The sequence below is a fragment of the Drosophila miranda genome, chromosome 5, assembly GCF_003369915.1.
Source record: "Drosophila miranda strain MSH22 chromosome 5, D.miranda_PacBio2.1, whole genome shotgun sequence".
NCBI lineage: Eukaryota > Metazoa > Arthropoda > Insecta > Diptera > Drosophilidae > Drosophila > Drosophila miranda.
In genome coordinates, this window is record NC_046678.1 from 2163984 (window position 1) to 2184541 (window position 20558).

The 20558-nt window shown below is 37.7% G+C and overlaps 2 protein-coding genes across 5 annotated transcripts in view; one reads left to right on the plus strand and one right to left on the minus strand.

Moving 5' to 3' along the window:
• The window catches only part of LOC108164474, a 59527-nt gene extending 39128 nt beyond the window's left edge, over positions 1–20399 (minus strand). The window contains exon 1 of the mRNA XM_033394303.1: positions 19552–20399. The gene's annotated coding sequence lies outside the window, so the exon portion shown is untranslated. The remainder of the gene's footprint in view (positions 1–19551) is intronic.
• Positions 599–19476, plus strand: LOC108164475 (paired box protein Pax-6). Of its 4 annotated transcripts, none has more exons than XM_017300228.2 (9): positions 603–1455; positions 1856–2036; positions 7801–8035; positions 10149–10319; positions 10381–10451; positions 16049–16312; positions 16371–16519; positions 17901–18109; positions 18184–18278. In XM_017300228.2, the coding sequence occupies exons 1-9, from the start codon at positions 1202–1204 to the stop codon at positions 18276–18278; spliced, it is 1629 nt and encodes a 542-aa protein (XP_017155717.1). In that variant the 5' UTR covers positions 603–1201. The 4 variants fall into 4 exon arrangements, 3 of the variants coding, with proteins under 3 accessions (XP_017155719.1, XP_017155717.1, XP_017155716.1); XM_017300227.2 differs by having other exon boundaries at positions 1202–1455; positions 10381–10463; positions 18184–19476; XR_004473292.1 differs by lacking the exons at positions 16049–16312; positions 16371–16519; positions 17901–18109; positions 18184–18278 and adding exons at positions 11178–12414; positions 12482–12580 and having other exon boundaries at positions 599–1455; positions 10381–10463.
• Positions 20400–20558: the final 159 nt, after the last annotated feature.

Consider the following 20558-nt stretch of genomic DNA (forward strand, 5'->3'; position numbering starts at 1 on the left):
TAACATAAGGTATGTCTCTGTCCAAGTACATACAAGTGTGTATGTAGGCAAAAAAGCTTACAAAAACGAAACTTTTACATGCGTTCATTCATATGCATATGCAGACGAAACGAAAGATGGAAATGGGTTCTCTTATGTACATACACATACATACATAAGCATATATATGTATGTATGAATGAATGCAGTTTTGTTTGCCATCGTTATTATCATCTGAATTCATAAAGTTAAAGCCCTCTCGTTTTCAACTAATAATTATCAAACAACCAACCAAATGTCCCTCATCATGATAGAAAGGGTCAGGACGAAGTTGTTCTACACCGACAGTTTATTGTTGCCATCCCTCTTTTACTCAACTCCCATTCGCTCTCGTCAGTTGTATGCTCTGTTTCTGTGTTGCTCATCTCTCTTGTGTAGCTACTGCCATCTCTGTTTTTGATATGGAAAACGCATACCCATACATCCCATGGACGCGTTACCCACAGACCGCAACCAGAACGAAAGAGGCAGATAGAGTATAACTCTGTCAAAATGGCTGGCAATGATGATTTTACTGTACTGTTGCTCTTGCCAGTGTTTTTTCGCATGAGAGCTCATTAACGTTTCGCTTGGCTAAGTGCGCGCCTCGCCTCGCCACTGAAACCAGTTAGTAGAAGAAAATTTTGTTCAGAGGAAACTAAGACCGACGCCGACGTCACGATGGCTGCGATTTGATTATTTCGAATGCACATACTAGTACTTAGATTAATAAACGTGAACGCAATCCGTGGCCCTGCCTGCCGCCGGGTCGCTGACGGCACGGCAGCACCTGCCTGCACCTGTGGCAGATAATATCGGGACCAATCTTTAGTTAAATTTTAGTTCCGACTTACGAATCGGATATTCCGTTACGCTAAAAACAAAACTGTACAGAGTGTTAAAATTTGCTAAATGCGAAACGAGCTGGCGAAAAGTACAAAGATTAAAATTGAAGAAAAGCTAACTAGCCCGCCGAGTATCGTATAGTGATAGTCTAGTGTTGAATAAACAAGTGAAAAATATAAAATATATGTATACACAAGTAAAAAATACAAAACGAAATCCCACTCTTTTGCAACCATTAAGCAGTGATTCGCGCGAAAACAAATACTAAACTGAATTTGTATCAAGTACGTTCAAATTGGCATCGAAATTGGAACAACCAATACACCAATCAGCAATCATGATGCTAACAACTGAACACATAATGCATGGGCATCATCCCCACTCTTCGGTCGGTCAGAGTGCGTTGTTCGGATGCTCCACTGCGGGTCATAGTGGTATTAATCAGTTAGGCGGCGTCTATGTAAATGGCCGTCCACTGCCCGACTCAACGCGTCAAAAGATAGTCGAGCTGGCTCACTCGGGCGCTCGTCCATGTGATATTTCGAGAATACTTCAAGTTTCAAATGGCTGCGTAAGCAAAATATTGGGCAGGTGAGACTCGAACCCGATATATCCCCAATCCCGTTCTAAAAATATGTAATATTTGTATTGAAATATAGCTAGCAGTGTTTAACGAATCAAACGTAATATTTAGTGGTTCTTTAAAGTTCTATGTACAGCTGGTATAACCTCTAAAAACGGTAAACCTTATACATATATTTACAGTGCACATTCGTTTCTAGTCGAAGCTAGTCTTTGTTTGTGTATTAGGTGTACTGTACAGTATTTCTTATACAGTATAGTATAAGATGTATGTTTTATCTTGATCAGCGCCCATCAGAATATTAAACTATTCTAAACAACGAGTACAGCTAAGCTATTCTTTTTGAGTCTTCTTAAATAACATAATCGTGTTATCATGCACTGATATTTTATTCTCTTTTCGTTTTAGATACTATGAAACGGGATCAATCAAACCTCGAGCAATAGGTGGTTCCAAACCACGAGTAGCTACAACGCCGGTCGTACAAAAAATTGCAGATTACAAGCGGGAATGTCCCAGCATATTTGCTTGGGAAATTCGAGATCGACTACTTTCGGAGCAAGTTTGCAATAGTGATAACATTCCAAGTGTAAGTATCGAATTGTGTACAAATTAAATTGTATGCTCGTAATGAAAGCAAATCTGTTTGAAATACATGACACGTCCTTAGATTTACTTTAAAACTGATTTGACTATTTAAGATAAAAACTTGACAGCAAACAGTTTCCGGCCACTGTTGTATTGTATTTAAACAATACTCTTTTCACGAATGATATAAGAATTTCATTGATCGGTTTTCTATTGGCAAATTCCTGAACATAAATTTAAGAATTAGAATTCGCGGCGGCAGAATAATGCTGCTTGATTTGGGTTCCAAGGAAAAATCTGGAATGCCGGAATCTGGCATTTCAGTTTATGGAGCTGAAGCTTTTAATACTTTTACGTATATCTTGGAGTCTCTATGACAGGTATATAGTTTCTTCATTCCTTTTCGGCTGGGTTGGATGTTTATGTAAAACTAAAAATTATTCTCGTATAATATAGTAGTTCGATTCGGCTGATCCTATCTACCTATTCAATAAAGAATATGTGACGACAGACGGAAATAGAAAGCTTTATTTTTGAAATGAGCATATAGAAAATTTCAATGTATAATGTACCAAAATATTTCAGTCAGGTTTTTTTACAAAGACTTGTTTTAAGAGTAGTATAGTATAGTCATCCAAATTTGGGTTTCGGTCTCAGCAAAGTTTCAGCCAGATCACGATCAGAAATATATTTTTGAATATTATGAAACTTATTAATTCATTATTAATGAATTTCCTTATTAACTATATCTTAGTTTTTTTTTTATTATAGTCTAACTACCCTACAAATCTCAGTTGAAAGATACGACAAATGTGTGTCGGTTGATTAGAACAAGTTGATTTGTATTTCAGAACAGATTTATTAAGGTAATCACTAAACTAAAATACTAATTCCACAGTAATTTTGTGTGTAGGGTTGGCAGAAAAACTAATTCTTAATCCTGTAGCAGGAAAAGTTTCTGCGATCAAGATTGCAGTAAAGTATGTATATCCAAACAAAAGGCTAGGACGCACAAAGGATTAAATAATTTCAAAACAAAAAGAATCCATCGCACTTAAAACGGATTAGGGAATGGATACATAGACCTTGGTCTAGTTTCGGAGATCTTTCTAATTTTCAATGGTCTCAACCGAATGAATACAATTTCATTATTCCATCAGGTAAACAACCGCATTGTTCGTCTAATCCCACAGAAGAGCAAGACCTCTTTCCTAGTGGAAGATTAGGTGGTTGGAGGTTGTAAGGGTTTCTGAGGCCACAGAATGTTAAATCAGCACATTCAACATACGAGTATGTGGAATATTCATCTTAAAATATAAAGAAAGCCCGACTTCTAGTGCCGTTTAGATATCTGATGCGTCTAATAAGTGTAACTGTGCTCCAATACAATTAATAACGACATTAGGTAATGACATATAAGTTCTCGACCGCCACATTGCCGTCCCGTCCGACTAAGTTTCTTTGGGCCTAACCAGTTCCTAATCGCCAGATTGATCGTAGTAGGAAGCATTCTAGATTCCACAATGTAGATATTTTCTTGATCAACATCAAAAGTCGAGTCATTTTTAAATTTTCGCAACTAATTTCGGCCCATTTAAGTGGTCTTATTTTATGAATAGTAAGATCGGACCTCTGCCACAGACAACGTTAGGACTGGCCTAGTATAGACATATAAGTTGGTGCCAACTGGTTACATAATGCCTGTTCTAAGAGAGAGATAGATTTATATTACCAGTACAATGCGGTAGAAAGAAGGGTGAGTAGTCTTAGGAAAACTGTGGCGCTGTGCTTTTCAGCAAGAGATCTGTTTCAAAATAGCCTTTTTTCTATAAGGTGTTTCTAACGAAAAGAATGTCGAAGAAGCAGTATGTACATATGTACTTGTAGAATTGGTCTGTTCTTAAGAAACATTAACAGACGGATCGATAGCTAGGTTTTTTTCTATATGAGAGGTTATATCGAGTCGTAACTTGAGTCGTGCTGGGTATGATGGTCAAAAAAGGCCGCGCTTGTCTCTCAATTAAGTTTGATCCTTGTCATGATAGATGGAAAAAACATGGAGAGAAATAAAGGGGGCGCGACTTGCTCTTCGTTTATTCGCTGGCAACCTAATGCCATATATGAATGGCTTACACTTGTTTCAGTGTGATATCATAGGGGTTTAGAAACAAAATATAGTTATTCTAGCTCTTATAGTCTATGAGAACTATGCAACAAACAAGAAGGACAGACGGACGGACAGTCAGATATAGCTATATCGAGTGGGCTATTGATTCTAAACATATATATACTTTATTTGGTTGGATATGTGGGCCATCTACATAGTACAGGGTATAATACACAATACATTAGTATCTCAGCTAAACAAAAATACAAAGTGCGATGATAATACTAGTTTGTATGCAAATATGCACTTTAAAGCGTCGGATATGCTTTATTGTGTGCTTTAAAAACTTTTGTACAAAATGTAAGTACACTCTGCACGAAAAAAATTACATGAAAAGCTTCTTGGTCTCTTGATTCAATTTCTTTGATCTTCTTTGATGCTTTTATGTACAAATAATAACGACCAGTAATTCATTATACCCATACTCGGCCCAGCGTCAACTCAATTGTGCTAAATGAGGAGTAAAGTGTCCAAAGAAATGTTGAACCCATGGCACGTGGCGACACTTAAGGCAACTGCAAAAGTGGCATTTTGTATGTTTGTGGTAATGACGTTGGGTATATCTAAATATCTGTACCTATTTACATACATGTCACGCTGATAGATATAATCCAATTTTGTTTTTGTACCAATTATAAATCTGGTTATATGAAGAACATATTCAGAAGCAACATTTTTATACCCGATACTCAAAATGAGTATTGGGGTATATTAGATTTGTAGTTAAAATGGGTGTGTGTAACGTCCAGAAGGAATCGTTTCCGACCCCTTAAAGTATACATATTTTTGATCAGCATCAATAGCCGAGTCGATTGAGCCCTGTCTGTCTGTCCGTCCCTATTAGCGCCTAGTTCTCAAAGACTATATGAGCTAGAGCAGCGACATTTTATATCCGGACTTCTGTGATATGTCACTGTTACAAGTATATTTAAAAACTTTGCCTTGCCCACTTCCGCCTCCACAAAGGGCAAAAATCTGTGGCATCCACAATTTCAAAGATACGAGAAAACCAAAAACCAGAATCGTTGAGAATGTAGCGCAAAACATTAGCGCCTAGATCTCAGAGACTAAAAGAGCTAGAGCAACCAAATTTTTGATCCACACTCCTGAAATATCGGACCTTGACTATTAGACCTGACTGTAGAGCTCTAACTGTTACAAAACTATTTGTAATTTTTCACTGCAGAACTCACTGTTACAAGTGTATTTCGTTTTGCTCACTGTAGAGAGCTCACTGCTACAAGTGTGTTTTGAAAATTTCGCCCCACCCCCCTTCCGCCCCTATAAAAGACAAAAATCTGTGGCCACCTCAATTTTGAATATAGGAGAAAATTAATTTTTCATCACAATCATAGGGAATGGTCATATCTACCAGATTGCCGAATCTTGCCGAATCCGCATCAGATCGGATTATTATTATAGCCAAAAGTAACAAATCAATTTTCAGTGGCTACGCAGCGCCCGTCGACACGTTCTGACTGATTTTCTGTCTCTCTCGCACGCACTTTTTGTCGTTTAATGTAGTCATACTGACTATGTATCGGGTATAAATGTAGAGTTGCGGTCTCCGCAGCAACTCACAATGTTCCCCCTCGCTTCTTTTAATTCTTTGACAGCAGTCGCGCATACTTGGCGGTTTCTACTTAAATTTATGTATGAATACTGCGTACACCAAAATGCAAGTGGCCCAATAATTGCTTACAAAAATAGCGGAGATACTTTTTCCGAGCGTTGCAAAAACCTTACGAAAGTGTGCCGACCCTAGCAAAGAGTATCCTTCGCACTGCTAAGTCTTTTCCCTCCTTTTCCGGCATCAACCACAAACATCTTGGAACACGATTATTATACCCGATGATCAAAATGAGGTATAGGGGAATATTAGATTTGTGGGGAAATTGGATGTGTGTAACGTCCAGAAGAAAGCGTTTCCGACCCCATAAAGTACATGTATTCTTGATATCATCAATAGCCGGGTCGATTGACCCATGACTGTCTGTCCGTCCCTATGGCGCTCGTACTACGCGCCGTAGTTCTCAGAGACTATAAGAGCTGGAGCAACGACTTTGTTATTCAGACTTCTGTGATATCTCACTGTTAAAAATGTATTTCAAAAATTCGCCCCGCCACAACAAAGGAGGAAGATCTGCGGCATACACAACTTTTAAGATACGAGAAAATTCAAAATGCGAAATCATAGAGAATGAGCATATTATCCATATATCCATGGTAAGATTGCCGAAGACAGAGAGATAGAGAGAGGGAGCGACCGTGGGTCAACCACAGGCAATTCATTCTGGTTATAATTATAAATCGATGTGATCCTGATTCGGCAATCTGATAGTTATGTATGGGCGTTCTCTATGATTGTAGATGAAATAGATTTTCACACTTTGTGGGTGCGAAATTTTGAAATACACTTGTAACAGTGTAACATCATAAAAGTCTGCTCTAACTTGTTTAGTCTCTGAGATCTCGGCGCTCATTAAGACGGCCATGTCTATATCGATTCGGCTATTACTGATCAGGATTAAATCCCCTTCATGAGGTTGAAAATGCTTCCTTCTTGCTGTTAGACACATCTACACTAAGGTAACCCTATGCTCTTAGAGTAGCGGGTATACAGATTATCTGTATTTTCCGCAGTAACGTAGAAACGGTAATGTCTTCGCAAAAGTGTAAAGATGATTGTGCTACAAATCTTGTTTGCTTTTTGTTTTGAAGTTTGAGTCTTTGCACATCAAAATTGTATGTTTGTGTATATTGGTTCAGCCCTACAATGTCTTGAACTCCAACACCAATGAAAACATGGTAATGGGGACTATACAATGGAAGATGAGAATGGTCGGGTTTGGATCGAATTAAAATGTATCCCAGTTTATATAAAAAGTGAGCAATTTAAGACCTCTAATAGAGAGGTCCAAACGAATCTCAGTATTTTTCAGATTGATTCACAAAATTTTGCAATGGTTCCAAAGTTCGGGAAAACAAAGTTATTCTACATATTTATATATATGTATTGTCCGAATATTGCAAGCTTTAAATTTTACTGTGGATTCACGCAGGTTTTTAGTACTTGGACATATACATATGTATGAACATACATAGGTATGTATATATATTTCACATATCTTCGAAAAGAAAAAAACATTCGAGTTGTGAAATCAAAAATTCCAATTGAAAGATAAGAATTTTACCGCTTCGTTTCTTGATTTCGTATTTACGAAAATTAAGAAAAAGAGTAGACTGTACTAATCGCTCTCGGCTTTCTATATCTTTCCCGCTCTCGAACGCGGGGATTGGCTATCGTCGTTAGCCAATCGTGTCTCGTCTTTACCGTTGCAATGTTTCGTTAGAGGGTAGGTTACGAAAGTTACTCTTCAATACACAAACGTATGTAATACACATGTACACACAGCTGTGCACATGTATGTACATGTGTATTGTAGGTACAATACAAAATACAAAATCTACAAAATATATTTGAATGGCAGAATACAACAGATCAGAATAATTAATTTCAGTAATACTATGTTTATGTACATATGTATGTACGTACATGTGGATATATGTATGTTTTGTGAACTGTGCTTAATTGCAGGTTTCATCTATAAATCGAGTCTTGCGCAATTTGGCATCGCAAAAGGAGCAGCAGGCGCAGCAGCAAAACGAGTCTGTCTATGAAAAGCTCCGCATGTTCAATGGACAAACCAGTGGTTGGGCATGGTATCCAAGCAACACAACGGCACACTTGGCCCTACCGCCAACACCAACGGCCCTGCCGACGCCAACGAATTTATCTGGACAAATTAACCGGGACGAAGTTCAAAAGCGAGGTAAGTAAGCACCCTTGTTCTTAATTACAAATAAATAATAAACAGTTGATTTCCATAGTCGAGAAACAATCGGTTGTGGTAGTGGAGGCTAAAAGAATACATTTAAGTATTAACTTGCAGTTACATAGTTGTCCTATCTAATCAAGCATGAATGCTGCTATCAAATACTATTCGGACGAAAAGATTCACGCTGCTACAAGCTAGATTCGTGTAGTGATCAAAAAATCAATAAGCAATTGCCCAATCGCACGATGCAGCCGCTTAACAAATTCAATCGAGTATAAAACCAGTCCAATGAGAACCAGGCGTCAAACGGGACATACATAGCTATATATAGATACTTTATAAGGTCGGAAACGCTTCCCTTTTGCTGTTACATGCATTTCCACGAATCAAACATACTCTTGAGTACTGCCTCACCGAAGTAATCATATTTTAGAGGATCAATTATTTACCATAAATCATAAGATTACATACATATGTATATACATTCTTCTTGGGACTATTGACTACCAAACCCTTCTTATAGAGCTTGATTTTGCTGTTTTCTGCCAACAGCAACTAATCTGCTTTTATTATTCTTCGATAATACCTATTTACATCTTCATGGAACAGGTACATATATAATATATGTATATATGTATGTATATAAATTTATAAGTATGAATGCATGAGTAAGACGCTTCGGACCAAACACAGTGCTCTGTGTGTGTGTGTGTGTGCTAAAAGAATAGCATCAGTAACCCTCCACCTTCAATGCAATCTCTCAAATCTCTCTTGATAGTATTTTGTCACAGATGATCAAACAGCATGCCAAACAAAAAGTTAATTTGTTGGTCATTTGTTGTTTGCCATTAAATCTAATTGAGGCATAGCATTCGTTATTTGGCTTTGGCTTCTGTTCCTTTTGTTAACTTCAATTGTTTTTGTTTATTTTGCGATCAATGAATTAGAATGACATATGTCCTTTTTCCAATAAACATACCCCTGCCCATGTGCCTATACTCTTATCTCATATTATCTCGTCCAATCAACTTGATTGCTGTATCAACCACACACACAGACGCAGGCCCACAACAGTAAGGCATATGCAAGCATTTTTATCAAATACGAAAAACAATCTGCAAAATTAATTAAACTAAACCAATTTTCTTATTCCCCTGACTTTCGATTCATATCCGAAACAATTTTTTAGCCGATTGACCACATTTAGATTTTGATTAAATGACTAAAACGAATGGTTTGAATTGTAGAAAAATAGAATATATTTTCATACCCGATATTTTTTTAGTCTAAAAGAGCATAGGGATATATTAGTGAAAGTGTAGTGAAAGTCTCTCTCTCTGTGTAGACTTCTATGATATTACACTGAAATCAAGTTTGTTTCAAAATTTTTGCCACACTCCCTACTGTCTCAGTAAGGGCGAAAATCTTCACCATTTTGATGATACGTGGTCGTGGTCCCTCTTTTTCTAATGAAAAATCTATGATTGTACACACTTCCCGCATTATTGAACCATTCAATTCGTCCCTATTGCGAACAGCATCTTTTGGTAGACCGAGAGAGAGAGAGAGCATGCGGCAGTCATCGGCTCCGATACCAATTGTTAATTGTTAGTTCCAGTTACTTCATTTAATTCGACGTTTTCTTATCATTTCCACATACTTGTAAATGGTTTTTACGGAAGCTTAGAGCTAAATCGGTTGAAAATCGAATTCTAACTGAAATTTTATCGCAGGCATTTTAGTACTCCTACCTCGGCATTTAAATTTACTAATACCAAAGATTAATAGCTGAATTTTCTAGGTAAAAGTTCATATATCATTAATTAAGTCTCTTTTTTGTTTTTAACAATATTTTTTCACAAAAAAAGGTGTTAAATCAAAATGAAAACTTTTTGTTTTTTTTTGCTGAGTGGGCTAGTATATGCAATTATATATAGTATATAATTGGAGAAAGGTCGGTCGAATAACAACGTCTTTGTTAGGAAAACTTTGTAATATAACTTGTATCCTTTCCAATTATCTCTCACAGAAACACAGAATCTAACTCAAACACAACTGTATCACATCCCGCCTCAAATAATAAATTTCCATTTTATATTCTCTTTAGATATATATCCCGGTGATGTATCTCACCCCTCGCACGAGAGTACGTCAGATGGCAATTCCGATCACAATTCATCTGGAGACGAGGACTCTCAAATGCGGCTACGGCTGAAAAGAAAACTTCAGCGCAATCGAACCTCTTTTACCAATGAACAAATTGACAGCCTGGAGAAAGGTAACTATTAATTTAATCCTATAGTATAAATAACCATATTTATTTGTCTTGCAATTTACAGAATTTGAGCGAACACATTACCCGGACGTATTTGCGCGAGAGAGACTTGCTGAAAAAATTGGTTTGCCAGAGGCACGTATTCAGGTTTGTCTTTCAGTTTTGTTTGATTATATAAAAAAACCTTTTTACGAGGTAAATGTATGGTAACACAGAAATTTTGAAGTCCCAAAATTTCTTATATTTCATTTTGTGACGAAAAGGGTCGATTTAATAGTCGGCAACGGTTTTTCAAAAGCTACTTTGTCCGTACTTGTACAGAAAATAAGTCTGATTAACGATTTCATTTTTTGTATGTTAGTGTTCTCTAATGTGGCGCTACAACTTTCATTTATTCAATGATTATTAATTAATTAAATTCATACAAGAAATTGGAAAAATAAATTGCTAAAACAATAATCATGGAAAATGTTCAGTCAAGTCTAATCTGCTAGTCCCAGAACATTTAAGAGACATTATTCATGTATGATTTTTTATAGTACATCTATTAACTTGGATGTTGTCTTTCGTCACAAACTTTGATATCAGTTATTCTGAGACTTTACAATGCTTTTGGCGCCAGACTTTTATCTTTTAAAGAGATTTTTAAAGCCTTGCCGGTTTTTATAGTTTTGGTTAGATGTTTTTTAACTCAAAGAAGGAAGTAATTCCTCCACATAAAGGCTTTCCCATGAATCGAATGTAAACCTAAAGCTATCTGAATGAGACTTAGCACCCTATATTTTTTTTTAAAGGGAAAGATTATTACTAACTGGACATCGTATACTACTTGCCAGAAGTATCCTTTATCTGTATTTCCAGAGTCGCCTTGCCTGGAGTCCTTGTAACCTTAGCTTCTGCGAAATCATGTATTACGGCTCCTTCTTTTTGCCACTTCCAGTGTAAACGCACGTTACTGGGCCATCGGTAGAACCCTAGAAGAAGGCTAATCTTTTAGCGAGCCCTGTGGCTTGTCCTGCAGATACAGTAACAGAAGTTACATGGATGTAAAAGTGGTCTGAAATTCTACTGTGTATTGCATATGTACCTTATTCTGAGCTCTAACGAATCCCCCAAAACAGTATCGTATCAATACCCACTAAGTTGCGTTGGTGGTGTTGCAGGCAGGCATTAGATTAGGCCCCCTGAAAGAATTTCTTTTCACCGCTCACGGCGCACATCAGGGTGGTTTTTAAAAGTGCCTTCAGCATTGTCATTGCCTTGCCGTCAAGGGGGGACGATCTGTCAGTCCGTATGAAACTGAGTTTGCCACGCCTGCCATCCAACTGTAAAATGGGGCTGTCCACACTAAATGATTATTCTAATGACTAGACGCGGATTCACCAAGGTGTGCTTTTTAACAAATATTAAGTTTATCGTTTTAAGAAAAACAATTGATCTAAGACTACTCCTTTATACAAAAGATACAATCGCTTAAAAACAAGTACATACATATATGCACGAAATATCTCATTTCTATGAAGCATTGGATCAAAATATTTTTGTGATTTTATTTTAATTTTCAAATAAATAAGTTGGCATCGGAAAATGTGTTTTAAAAGAATGTGAAATAATGCTAAATAGGCGTACACGCTATACAATATATATATATGTACATCTGTGCATAAATATACGAATGACTTGTTCTCCTTCAACTTCTGTTGTCTTTTCTGTGGCTGCAAAGGCAAGATGCTATCAATACACAATCCTGTGCTTTGCAGCTATGATTAAGGGGCCCTTAAGTCGCCCTTTGCTTTCAGCTCGCTGCAACTCTATCTCTGACACCCTGACACTCAGACAACTATATCTCCTGCACATTGCAGAAAAGTATCCGAACAGTAAATTCTACAACCCGTCTGTGTTTGTAGGTAGCTTTGTCTTCTTACATTCTAGCTCTTAATGCAAGTAATTTTTTCGTATTTTAACTAAACGAGTCAGTACTAAGCGAGGGGATACAATCAGACAGAGTCAAAAATCAACCCAAAACACTACAATTCACCCTGCGAATTCCGTTCATTTGTAATGGTTTTTTGTCGTCGGGCACAGTCGGATTGTTTGTGTAAGTGAATAAAAACAATTTGACTGTAAAGACACTTGAAACATCTCTTGTTTTTTGCATTGAGTAGCCGATGACGCGGGCACATTGGAGGACACTGACGAACTTAAGGGGAAACATGTCGGATGAAGTGGAAGCGGCAACAATAACGCAAAGTAATAAATGTTATGGTGTAAATATTAAGGCCCAGCAAATATTGTAATCCCTATTCACATTCACCCCTTTGTCATATTGCTAAATTTTGATTCTCTGCATAGCTACTATGTGAAGGGTGTGTCTCCAACTGCGAACGCGAACGCGACTGCATGACCAAAGTAATAGCTTCATTACACTTCAACTGCAAATTTTCAAACACCGACGCAAAAGTGCTCAAATCAATTCGTTTGACGTGAGGACTTGAACGAATTGTCGTCCTCTGTGACACTTGAGTGTTTATGACTTTAATGTGCTCAGCAATAACAGGCACTTCATAGCTGCTTCGTTTTCGGCTGTACTCTCTACACAGTCATAGCATCTGTATTATCTGTCGAATTAAGATTGACGTCCACGATCCATGCATCCATACCTTATCTTTTTTTCGAAAAAAAAATGGGCAAAGTTATTAATTATATAGAACAGGAGAAATATTGGTTTTGCACCCATTGAAAAGGTAATGTAATATTCCTGATTTTTTCAACGCAAATAATTTTTGAAATCAGTTAAAGAAGTTCAAGGTTAACAGAAACAATTTAATTCAAGAGTTTAAAGCAAGAAACTCAATACATATTTGTTATTTTTATTTATTTGTTTAGTTTTCTTGATATATATATATATATATATATATATATATATAAATATTCTTAATATTATTGATTACCATCATCAGATGTATGGAACTATGTCCGTCTGTTTGTATTGTGGGGTATTGTAGTGTCGCGGCGCTAACATATTTCCGAATCTGGATCGACACGGATTATTATTATTATAGCCAGAATAAAACGAGGTGGAACGTTGTGAGTTGCTGCGGACACCGCAACTCTACAGTTATACCCGATACTAAGTCAGTATGGCTCTCCTGCGGCAGACGCCGCTAATATTGAACCACACGACAAAGAGTGCGTGCGAGAGAGACAGAAAATCAGTCTGAGCGTGACGTCGGGCGCTGCGTAGCCACTGAAAATTGATTTCTTGCTTTTGGCTACAAAAATGATCCGATCTGATCCAGATTCAGCAATCTGATAGATATGGTCATTATCTATGATTCTGTTTTTAGTTTTCTCGGATGTGCAATATTGTGGATGCAACAGATTTTCGTCTTTTGTGGGGGCGGAAGGGGGTGGGGCGAAATTCTGAGATATAAAACCTGTGTGTTAGAGAGAGACAGAGCGAGAAAGAATGAAATTGTTTTCTTGATTCTGGCTATAATCATTATACGATCTGGTTCAGATTTCGCACTGTAGAAGATATGGTCATCCTCACCGATTCTGCGTTTTTGGTTTTATCGTATCTTTAAAAATGTGGATGCCACAGATTTTCGTCCTTTGTGGGGGCGGAAGTGGGCGGGGCGAAGTTTTGAAATATTTTTGTAGCAGTGACATATCACAGAAGTCTGGATCCAAAACATCGTTGCTCTAGCTCTTATAGTCTTTGAGCACTAGGCGCTGAAGGGGACGGACGGACGGACGGACGGACGGACAGACGGACGGACGGACGGACAGACGGACAGACAGACAGGGCTCAATCGACTCGGCTATTGATGCTGATCAAGAATATATATACTTTATGGGGTCGGAAACGATTCCTTCTGGACGTTACACACATCCACTTTTACCACAAATCTAATATACCCCAATACTCATTTTGAGTATCGGGTATAACGAGGGGGAACGTTGTGAGTTGCTGAGGCGAACGCAACTCTACATTTATACCCGATACTTAGTCAGTATGGCACTCCTCCGGCAGACGACACTAATATTAAACGACACGACAAAGAGTGCGTGCGAGAGAGACAGAAAATCGGTCTGAGTGTGTCGTCGGACGCTGCGTAGCCACTCAAAATTGATTTGTTCCTTTTGGCTATAATAATAATGCGATCTGATCCAGATTCGGCAATCTGGTAGATATGGTTCTATGATTGTGCGTTTTTAGTTTTTCTCGGATCTTCAATGTTGTGGATGCCACAGATTTTCGTCCTTTGTGGTGGCGGAAGATGTGGGGCGAAATTTTTAAATATACGTTTTATAGTGAGATCTAACAGGCATGTGGATACCAAATTTGGTTACTTTAGCCTTAATAGTCTCTGAGATTTGTGGATGCCTTAGATTTTCGTGCTTCGCGGGGGCGGAAGGGGGTATGGCGAAATTTTGAATCAGACTTGTCTAGGTCCGATATCAGAGGAGTGAGGATACCAAATTTGGTTGCTCTAGCTTTTATAGTCTCTGAGATCTAGGAACTCACATTTTGTAATAGGCAAAGCCGAAACTGTTTTCTGGATTCTGGCTATAATAATTATACGATCTGGTTCAGATTTTGCACTCTAGAAGAAGGCAGACTCTACGATTCTGCCACAGATTTTCGCGCTTTGTGGGGGCGGAAGTGGGCGGGGCGAAGTTTTGAAATATACTTGTAACAGTGACATATCACAGAAGTCCGAATATAAAATGTCGTTGCTCTGGCTCTTATAGTCTTGGAGCACTAGGCGCTTATAGGGACGGACAGACAGACATGGATCTATCGACTCGGCTATTGATGCTGATCAAGAATATATATACGTTATGGGGCCGGAAACGATTCCTTATGGACGTTACACACATCCATTTTCATCACAAATCTAATATACCTCGGGTATATCGGGTATATCGGGTATAAAAAGTCGATTTGTAGTGGCTACGCAACCAATTCTCTCTCGCTCACACCCACACATACGCACTATACCTCATTCAATGTGTGTGATCTGTCGGAAGAGAGCGGAATAAAACGGCTGATATTGGTGTAAGAATAGGAAAAAAGACAGATGTAAAAGAAAGCTTAAAGAAAAATCGAAGCCAATCAAATATAATAAATGAAAATCTAACAAACGTTTAGATCGCTTTTTATGAATTTTTGTTTGGCAAAAAATCCATTTGTGAGTCGCAGCTACGGCCACGACTCAAAGTTTATACCCGATAATCAGTAAGTATGGCTCCTCTCAGCCAGAGAGCACACACATTGTACTACGAAGAGTGTGTGTGAGAGAGAATGAGTAAGCGAGTGTGTAGATTTGCGTGGCAACTGCACATTGATTTTTTCTTTCTTGATATAAAAAAGATATGGTCATTCTCTACGATTCTGTGTTTTCGGGTTTCTCGATATCTTTTAGACTGTTAAAACTGCTTTTAGACTATCGGACATAAAGAACAAAAAGATGTAAGTAAACTACATTTCGTGTAGTTGTTTATGGTGTGTCAGCTAACGATTAATATTCGTGTGATTTTCAGGGTCATCTGTTAATTTGCAAATTGGAAGCATATTTTAATTCTAATTACTTTTAATAGTGATCAAACTTATAAGGCATATGATGTTAACTTTAGTTTTAGTTTTAACGTACACTCATGCATCATGAATTTAGTAATATGATTTAAACCTATAATGCAATATAATACAACTTTTTCATGAACAGGTATGGTTCTCTAACCGGAGGGCCAAGTGGCGGCGAGAGGAAAAGATGCGCACTCAAAGACGGTCCGCAGATAATGTAGGTGGCAGTAGCGGTAGAGCCAGCACAAATAATCAACCAGGTACAGCTGCATCTTCCTCCGTCACACCGTCGAGCAACTCGACGCCCGGTATTGTTAGCTCAGCGGGCAACGGCATTGGTTCGGAAGGAGCATCGTCAGCTATAATCAGCAACAACACCCTACCCGATACATCCAATGCCCCAACTGTAAGTAATTATAGCACTTAATATGGTTTCACAATAGCTCGATTTTCATATGTTATAGGTTCTCGGAGGTGACGCAAATGCCACGCATACAAGCTCGGAAAGCCCACCACTTCAAGCTGTAGCACCACGCATACCCCTAAACGCTGGTTTCAATGCTATGTACTCCTCTATCCCGCAGCCCATAGCAACGATGGCAGAAAATTACAAGTAAGTTGGTTAAAATTCGAAACCTGTATTGCACTAAACGTAGCAACACACGTTAAACAAGTGCACTGGGATCTCCGATACAGTTATCTATATATGTACATAAATAAATCAATAAATATGTATTGTTATTATTGTTTTATAATCGGATAATATATTATTTTTGGTCGCTACTAATTTGGGCGCATCGGTGGATAATAACCCTATAAAATAATTATTAATATTAGATCCCCATTCCATATTTCCATTAGAGATACCACAGTATTTAAGTCCAGTACTCAATAAGTTGTTGTTCTGGTTTTGGTTTCGATCTTCATTCCCTCTCCTCTCTCAAAGAGTAGCTTAGCAACAGAAGGCTTTTCAGAGCTTTTCGTGTATTAGGCATAGCAAAATAAGAGCCAGCTTTTTAATAAATAATTTGTATCATTTCGTTTATTTTTATACCCGGTACTCGAAGAGTATAGGGGTGTATTAGATTTTTAGTGAAAATGAATGTGTGTAAAACCCAGAAGGAAGCGTTTCCGACCACATAAAGTATATATCTCTTGATCAGCATCAATAGCCGATTCGATATAGCCATGTCTTTCTGTCCATCCCGATAAGGGCCTTAATCTGATACAGATCGAATCATTATTATGGCCAGAAGGAAACAAATTAAATTTCTGTAGCTACGCAACCCCCAGCCACGCGCTTACTCATTTTCTGTCCCTCTCCCACTCACTCTGCGTCGTGCAATTTGTACGCCCTCTGGCGCGAATTAACGGACGTTGATGTAAATAAAAAAATGTAAAAAATATTGAAACAAATAAAATCTAATATGTATATACACAAATCTCCCAAATGGCTAAAACGATTTTTTTTTACATTTGTTTCACCATAAAATTAATTTATTCTTTTGCGAACAGCGATACAATCGTGATTTTTCAGCTGCTTAAATAGTTACTTGACAGAATCGAGAGCAGTATTACCTAGAATAGTGAAAAAATAAGATCTCAATTATTCTTCTGGTGTAAAGATTGTACATCCAACTCAATTAATGGATAAAATAAAGAATAATTTAGTACTTAACCCAAACGTGCATTGGCCACCTAACGTGCTAATATGAGAAACAAGCGACTTTAGGGAAGACAATCGAATTCGGCCCAAAAAATGTTAAAGCTTGAAAACAAATAACCCCCGCCATAAAGCCGACTCTGAGCAAAAACGTAACAATAAATAATGAATTTCGGTACGCCAAGGTGTCCTTATTAATTTCCTTTTGTGAAATGTATATATTTATATGAAATGTATACATATACATATATGTAAATTTACAATGCAGCTCTAGCAGTTGATCAAGCTGCGCTTTGGAGAAGTATTAACAGAAACTTACTCATTTCGATAGCTCAATGACCTCTTCGTTAGGCTCGATGACGCCTACATGCCTGCAACAAAGGGACAGCTATCCCTATATGTTTCACGATCCGCTGTCTCTTGGATCTCCGTATGCTCCGCCCCACCATCGAAACGCACCGTGCAATCCAGCAGCTGCACACCAACAACCTCCTCAACACGGAGTTTATGGTAACAGTTCTTCAATGACATCGAACACAGGTAGGGTACAGGTGTGAAAGTTGAGTTATATGACAGTAAACTAATCAAGAGTCTCCCTCTTTTATTTTGTACAGGTGTTATCTCTGCCGGTGTGTCTGTTCCCGTGCAGATATCAACGCAGAATGTATCAGATCTAGCGGGTAGTAATTACTGGCCGCGTCTTCAGTGATCGTCAATTTTTAATTTGCCTTCTGAGCTCCTATCCAAGGCAGCAGCCGCGGTAGCAGTTGCTGCCGTACATGCAGTTGAGGAGCAGGATAAGTATCAACAAGTGCATTCGGTTGTTAGTGAGGAAGCTACAAACACCAGCGATATCGATAGCCCACCTAATTTTATTCCACAAATGGCACTATGTTCACACCTGAAGATGAGCATGGGTGCGAAGAAGGGTATGGGTATGATGAAAATGGGTGTATGCATTTCACTTAGTGAAGTTATATCAGGTCAAGCTCTTACGCCTCCAACATCGCTATCCGCATCAGTGTCTACAACATCACCGATTTTTCATCCGGATGGTCCTGGTTCTGATCTTGACGCGAGCCACATCCAGACTGTCAATTGCAAATAATATAACAAATGAGCACCTCGACACAATGCCATTCCCTATCTCCTTCCCAGCTTAGGCGATACACATATTGAGTAGATCAGATCAGTGCCCTAGTACATCTATTATTTTTGGAAACGCAATTTACATACATAAATACATATATAGTTGAATAAATTGGATACTATTCAACTAACTAAGCAGAGTTATTCAGTTACGTACATATGGCTGTACATATTTATTTTAATTTATGAAAATTCATCAAATTTCATATATGGCATCTATGCCATATATATACATATATAAGAAGATAATAATGAATATGGGAATGCAACACCATTGGCGAATCAAGCCAAAATATCGATCTCTCCATACATACATATGTATGTACATATGTATAATGTATTTATTATTATTTATTGGGATTGCTATGCTATCCAACTGTATGAAGTGTGTGGAAACATACATACATACATATGAGTGTATAATCGAAATTAATTGCAACGAACTTAATTTCCAATAACATACGAGTATTTAGGACAACTCATTAAGACAGAGACACCGACACCTCCCTAGAATATAAGTCTTCAGTTTTAAATAATGTATATGTTTATGTATTTAATGGTATTTAGCATATGGTTCGAATTTATATATAGAAAAAGTCGATGTATGTAATAAGCCAGTGAACTTACTCATGTATGTTGCATATTAACACACATACAAATGTACATATGACCATACATGCATACGCATATGTTTGTATTTCTGACGTTCTTAAAAAAGATTTAATAAAATACTACAAATGTACACGTACATTACCCGTTTCAGTGTTATTTTAATAAATAAATTTAATACATGTTTTCAATGTCTTCAATGTTCAAACAAAATGTAACATTACCTTTTACGTACAAGTGCCCTTACATTACAGCTTATACTACGGCTGCGGCAGGCGTCTTTGCGTCTAGCCGAATACGCAGTTTTTTTACATAGGATACAAATAGGGACCTAGTGGAGGCGAAAAGTGACGGGACGACCTTGTCGAAAGCTGGTACGTGTTTTCCAAATATTCGATTCTTTTTGCACTTTTCTGCCTATCAGCGCAACTATCATCACAAATAACAACAACAAAAAACCATATACAAATTCCAATTTAGACGCCTTAAAATTATGGCTCTGGGAAAAGGTAAAAATATACATACATACATATGTACATATAATTCTTAAAACAAACACTTTAAACTAATTGTATCATTAGACAAGTACAGAAAAACCCAAAAAGCTTTAGGGTCTTGTTGAGAAAACATTGCAAACTTGTTTAAATTATATAAAAAAACAGGATGTATTATTAATTTAATAATTTTCGTTCGATGCTTCATGGTATAAATCATGTTGTTTTTGCAATCTTGCGCCCTAGAAGGATCTCGATTGACGTTGTGCGTCGCTCAAGACTGTGTGTTTGTTGTTGGAAAATTACCGGACCGAAAAGATCGTCGTACCTGCGTCATTGCTATTATTTACACTGCCACGACTTAGTTATCGATATCCGAATAAACATTTGTTGAATAAATATCTTGCTGTTGAACCACAGCCAAAAGATTGTGAAATTTGTACAACCAAACAAATTGGCCATGCTAAAACTTTGTTATTGTTATTGTCATCAGCTGTTTTTGGCGGACGGTGAATGGTGCCAGTGTGAATCGGCGTTTTACATCTGTCAAAAATTCCCACTGTTCCCCCGGGAAGCTATTCCTCTCAGTGTGCAGAGGGCATTACATTATAACCACAGTATCATTTAATTGTACTGCAAGTAACAATAAGTGCACAACGATATTTTCGGATCAATAATTACAGATATAAAACTGTTCCATTCAGTCCTGGGTAATATTAAAACCTTCTAAGAACTTG